Source organism: Entamoeba invadens (genome assembly GCF_000330505.1).
Source record: "Entamoeba invadens IP1 unplaced genomic scaffold scaff_1105074725995, whole genome shotgun sequence".
Lineage (NCBI taxonomy): Eukaryota > Evosea > Mastigamoebida > Endamoebidae > Entamoeba > Entamoeba invadens.
Genome location: NW_004191664.1, coordinates 1 through 6,104, shown reverse-complemented (window position 1 = coordinate 6,104; position 6,104 = coordinate 1). Strand labels below are relative to the sequence as shown.

The window sequence follows — 6,104 nt, the reverse complement described above, 5'->3', positions numbered from 1 at the left end:
TAATATATATTATTATGATATATCTGATGAAGTGATTAATAAGATTTTGAACATATTTTAGGTTTAATTTTAATATAATTTATTAAATGTTTAGATTAAAAAATATAATATAAGGTTCAGTTCCTAATACATACTTTAAACAATTAATTACTGATTAGTTTTATATAGTATCTAAACTATAGATTGTTATTTAGTTTATTAACCATAAAAATACTAATAAGTAATCAATAATTTATATCCACTTTAAACCTGTTTCTAATAGTTAATTAATTGTATTTAACAGCCATTATTAAACATAATAAATAACATAAAAAACAAACAAACATTAGTCGCGCGTAATTTGCATTATCTAATCGTTAATTTATATGCGCTGTGTTAAAATAAATTAATAAAATTGCCAAACAGTAATGGGGATACGCAATAACTCAACACAAACACATCTCTGTTGTTTGTGTAAGTTTGAATATTTGAACTGGTTTATCTTATTTTTAAGTTTTAATAAAAATTTTTTGAAAAAATGGTGGATATAAAACCCACTTAATATTTTAATAACTTTAGTCATTTTAATGGTATATATTAATATAATTATAATAATATATATAGTTTGTTGGTGGTGTTTTTATAAATATTTTTATTAAAATTATTTAATTTAAGTTAAATAATTTTTTAGTTCGTAAAATAACAAATATTAGAAATATAATAAATTTGTATTATAATACAAACTTATTATATTTATATATATATTAATATAAATCATTATCAATATTGATAATGATTGATACGATAAAAAACACATTCTATAACTTGTTTGTATAATCTTTTTTATATTAGATGTACATTCAGTCAAAGGTGTCTATTTGTCGTGAATCCAACAGAAAAAAATATCCATTTGTCGTAAATGAGTGAATTTTGTAGTAAATTATATTTAATATTGAAATTTATTTTTTATAAAAAATTTAGTTTTTAATTCAACAAAAGTTACAGATTCGAAAACAAAATATTTAATTGTCGTTTACCCAATTGATTGGCCAGTTGTGCTACAATTAAGAAAGTTCGACAATTATAATTACGACAAATAGACCCTTTTGATTGTAAATATTTGTCTAGAAAAAAGCAAATTTTTAAATATTTTTACTATACTATATTATATTATATAATTTGTCTTGTGAAAATATAAACTATTTTTAGAAATTGGGTTTTGATAATCTATTACAAGTTAAAAATGTAGTTTAAATCATTGAACTATATATATAGTTTATATAATAGTATATTTATTTTTTGAAAAAACACAAATTTGAAACAATGTTATAATACACTGAAAGTACATAAAAATCCGGGCTAATTTTGTTCTTTGATAGTTCATTTTGAATCAAACTCGAATCATTTTTTATTTTTGAATAAAAAACACTAAAAAGGAATAAAAAGAAAGAAAAAGAAACTATAATAACCCGACTTTTTTATTTTTTTTTACGTTCTGGAAGTAAAAAACACAACAATTTGGGTAAAAGAAGAAAAAGAAAATGGGTGCGGGTTTTTCTCCAGGTGTGGGTTTCTTGCCTCACTTTAAATAAAATATCAATAATATAAATTTTCAGTTTGACCTTTTTATCAGGGTTAAAAACGTTATAATATATGATATGGTTATTTTATTATATATTTTATTACCTTTATTTGTTATTAAAATAAACATAATAATAACCAATTTTTATAGCTTTTGTTTAACAATTAACATAAAAATTCTTTTAAGTTAGTAAAAACTATTTATTATAACAATTTATATATTATTTCTATAGTTTTATATCATTATATCAATACATTTTCGATTAAAAACTCGTTAATTATTTCTTGTCAACTATTCTAAACAATTCAAGACTAACTCTCTTTGGTATGTAAAGCTCAATACCGCGTTTACTGTATAAAGAAGAGTTCTCTTAAGATCTGGCGTCATCTCTTAATCGTTTAAAGACTTTTCTGTCGATTGATTCTTCATTCTCGTTCTCTTCAATCATGAGACTATTTTGGCGTTGAAAAATTTCTTTTTCAGTAAAAAACCAATTAATCTTCGAACAATATTTCCTAACTACTTCACACACTACATTCATGTTTTTTTAAAGAAGAGGAACAAGTCCACATGACACAAAAAGCAAACACTACATTTTTAGTAGTGGCTACTTTCTGCCATGAATCAACTATCGAAAGAATTTGCACTGTTGTGTACGATAGGTTCGCGTATTTGTCAAAAGAACATATACGCTTTTGGTTACCAAATATAGATACGTCTAAACTTTGTAACAAATGTGAGCTGTGATTCGGCATGAAAATGAGTTTGACGTTGTTCTTAGTCAACATGGAGACAGCATCACAAGTCAAATGAGAACCAAAACCGTCAAGAATTAATGCTACTGGCCTGTAGTAATTTATTCTTTTTCTTTTGTAATTCAGACTTTTGATGAACACTTCAGACAGCCATTGATCAAACAATGTGGTATTCATAAATGCCTTTTCGGCATGTTTAAGACAGACTCTGTTTTTTGTTATACCCAACTCCAACAACTATTTTTCGATTGTGATTGTAGGTACAATGAAAAATGGAACTTCACTGGTTCCGTCCATACATATAGCTGCCATCATCGTTGTCCTCTGTCCCGCTCTCTCGGTAGGATAATGGATGTCACCCTTTCTAAGTTTGTTAATTACAATCAACGTCTTTTGTGCAGCATCGACCCATCTTTGGAATCCAGTCTCGTCACCATTCCAAATAAATTCAACGGGAATTCCTGTCACGTTAGCTTCCAGATAATTAAAATACAACTCTATTGATTCCCGTGTCACTTCCATTCTTTCTTGTTCCATTTTGTCACCTTTACCGTTGTTATTTTTGAACAATTAGAAGTGAAATGATACAGAGTCTTTATTGTTACATCTTCTCTGTATAACATGTTAACAACGAACCACATCAAGTCGCTGTAATTCACAAAATTGTTATCACTTTCTCTTTTCTCAATAAAAGTGACTATCTTATCGATTTCGTCGTTTTCAAAAGTTGTTTTCTTTCCTAATAAACCAGGAAGACTTTTAAATAATTTAATTTGCCTTTTCTACACGAAGTCTTCACACTGGGTATAAGACCTGAAAAAAATGCCGAATTTGTTTTTTTACTTTGGCGTTTAAATATTCATAGAACATAAACATTTGTATTCGTCTATTTGGTGTTGTTCTGTTTCTTTTCAAATTCAAAAACCTCAATATATGTCCCATTATTTGTTCAAACTCGTCTTCTTTTTGTCTTTTCAGCAAACAATCAAATAATCCAATGCAATCAAAAGAGTCTTCGCTTAACACAGACATAATTTGTTTATTACATTTTTTAGTCTTGTCAATCTCTGTAAGTTCTTCTGATGATTCTCCAAACTTTTCTTCATTACCATAATTAACTTTATCATCATCTAATTCGTCGTCGTTTTGTTATTCGTTAATGACATCATCATTATTAACTAAAATCGATCGTGGAGTTGTGTTATGTTTTGTTGCACTTTGAACATTATCGAGTAAAGAGGTCTCATCAAAGTGTATTCTACCATCATTTGGAAGTGGAACACCATCATGTTCCAAGCATCTTTTCAGCTGTTCAAACTCGTTTCTTGCAGTCTCATATTTTTTAATGTAAAATAGGCATACCAGTATCAACTCTACAATTTTTATTGTTTTATTTATTGTTGAAAACATTGTTTCAACCTTTTCTTTGATTTTGAGAAACCACCCAATGTCTTTTTGAAATGTGTTAATTGCTACGACTATTTTAGTTGTTGCATAGTTTCTAATATTTGTATAATCATATATTGCAGTATTATATCGTGATAAAATTTTATCAGTAAGAAAATCAACGACACCAAATGACTCAGACATAATAGTATTTTTTGGATCGGTGTTGGGAATTGGCATCGAAATTTGTTGAAAATTTATTCCCTCGTAATTGATCTCGTAATTTCGAGAAAAGACATGTAAAGTTTGAGTAAAAGAATTCCTGTTAATATTTATTAGATCTTTTTAATAAACAATTATTTTTGATGCAAAAAACAGTGCTGGAAACTCAGAAATTGTCATTTTAACTTCAATTTAATTTGTGCTAACTAAGGTAATAATCACTTTTTTTGTAAATTTAATTAATAGAATTAATGAAAAATTATTGGTAAAAATTTCTTTGTGGTAAACAAAAATTATTTATGACTTGATTCAAAAAACTAGTTATTTCTAAAAATAGTACAGAGAAAAAACAACGTTTGGGGACTGAACAACGTTGTCCGACTGACTCTATTTGTTGAATTTCAATTTCAAATGAAAACATTCCAAAATCAGTTAGTAGTTTTTTTCTTCTGTTTTATTGGTTGTTTTTTGAATCAAAAATTGTTTTGAGTATTGAATCTTTGTTGCTTTCCATAAAGTTACAAAAATATCCAGGGTATTAACAAAAATAATAAAATATAAATTGAGTGAATTATGTTATACATTTAGTTTAAAAAGTAGTTCTACCAATTTCTTTAATGGGTTTATGTATTTTTACCACTTTATGAACCCATTTTATAATACCAATATTTTTTAATGAAAAAAATTTATGTTTGTCTGTGAAGTAACTATTTTTGAAAAACTCTTATCAAACACTTTTGATCAGCCCAGAGTTTATAAATAAAGTCATATGTTGTTTGCTTTTTAATGAAAATATCACGTTTGGATACAACAAAAAGTTTTGTCATAATATATATATAATCATAAGTTTTCCCTTATCTTAAGTTCTGACTGCATTTATGAGTTAAGTTCTCTCAAACAACAAAACATTTTTGATTGTGATTTATTTTTGGGTATTATGTTTAATTATTATTTTTAACAAAAATATTAGAGCAACATAATTTAAAAAACTGTTTTTAAAAATGCGGGTATCTAAGTAAATTTTAAGGATTTTTTTAAATTTTACTCTAAAAAAACTGAGGCTTTTTTCCTTGTGTTTTTAACAAACAAATATTTAAAACTATATTTGGTAGTAAAAATGACTAACAACACATTTTTGTTTCCAGTGAATATTTATTCTGTTTCTGCAATATTTTTAATGTTTTATGTTTATATGGGTCTCAAAGAACTGAATACAAAAATCACAATGTTCATTAAATTAGTAATCTTCTAACAACAAATCTCTTGCATAAACATTACCATTGTTAGACGTGTTAAGTTTGTCTTTTATTATTGTGTAAATCTTGTTGATTGCAACAAAGGTGGAAATGAATACTTTGTCATTTTTAAATGTATTTCGATTTGAAAGCTCATCAAAATGTATATTTAAATCTCTGAAAAAAACAATTATACAACCCACTCTGTTGTCATATGTATCGGCATAAAGCTTTCTTTTATTGTTGATAACAAGACCATACAAATTTCCAATGTGTTCAGAATCTTTAATAAACTTTGTTTTTCTAAAAGTGTGATCAAGTAGTTTAAAACATTTTTTAACAGAAAAAATAGATATATGTTTAGTGTTAACAAATTCAGTGTTTAAATCTCGGAAACAATCCGTTGTTCTAAACATGCTGTCTACGATATTTTTAAAGGGCCAATAAAAATCTTTGTGTAAATATTCTTGTATGCTTTCGTCATTATGATCTCTGAAAGCTAAACCCGAAGCTTTAAATTTAAGAATATCATGTATTATATTTCTGATAATTGTAGTTGAATGAGAACCTAAGTGTCTTTGTTTGTCGACCAATTCTCCTACTATTTCAAACTGGGCTATTCCTTTTGTAATCAAACAGAAAAATATAATTGGAAATAACAAGAACATTATAATATAATTAATTTGAGTTGCTTTTTATTTAAATTTATTAAAAAGTTAGTTTTTCAAAACGTCAATAATAAACATAACCGTAACACCGCAATTATTAGTTTTTTACAATCACAAATTGTTTTTTTGCTTTCTGGAAATACAAACAAAGTTTATCATATAAACCAAAACTGACTGTGATGTTACGATTTGTATTATTGGGTTATTGAGTCAGTTTTGCGTTTAAAAATATTCTTAAAAATGACAGAATAAATAATTAGAAAAATTACTAGACCAA

General features: G+C 26.1%; 1 protein-coding gene across 1 annotated transcript; it reads right to left on the bottom strand.

The window, feature by feature from the left end:
- Positions 1–403: 403 nt before the first annotated feature.
- On the bottom strand, positions 404–562 carry EIN_243670 (Hypothetical protein; the record flags this gene model as incomplete). Its single annotated transcript, XM_004183244.1, has 1 exon — positions 404–562. A coding segment is annotated over one exon (159 nt), but the record flags the coding sequence as incomplete, so codon positions are not given.
- Between the last annotated feature and the right edge of the window lie 5,542 nt (positions 563–6,104).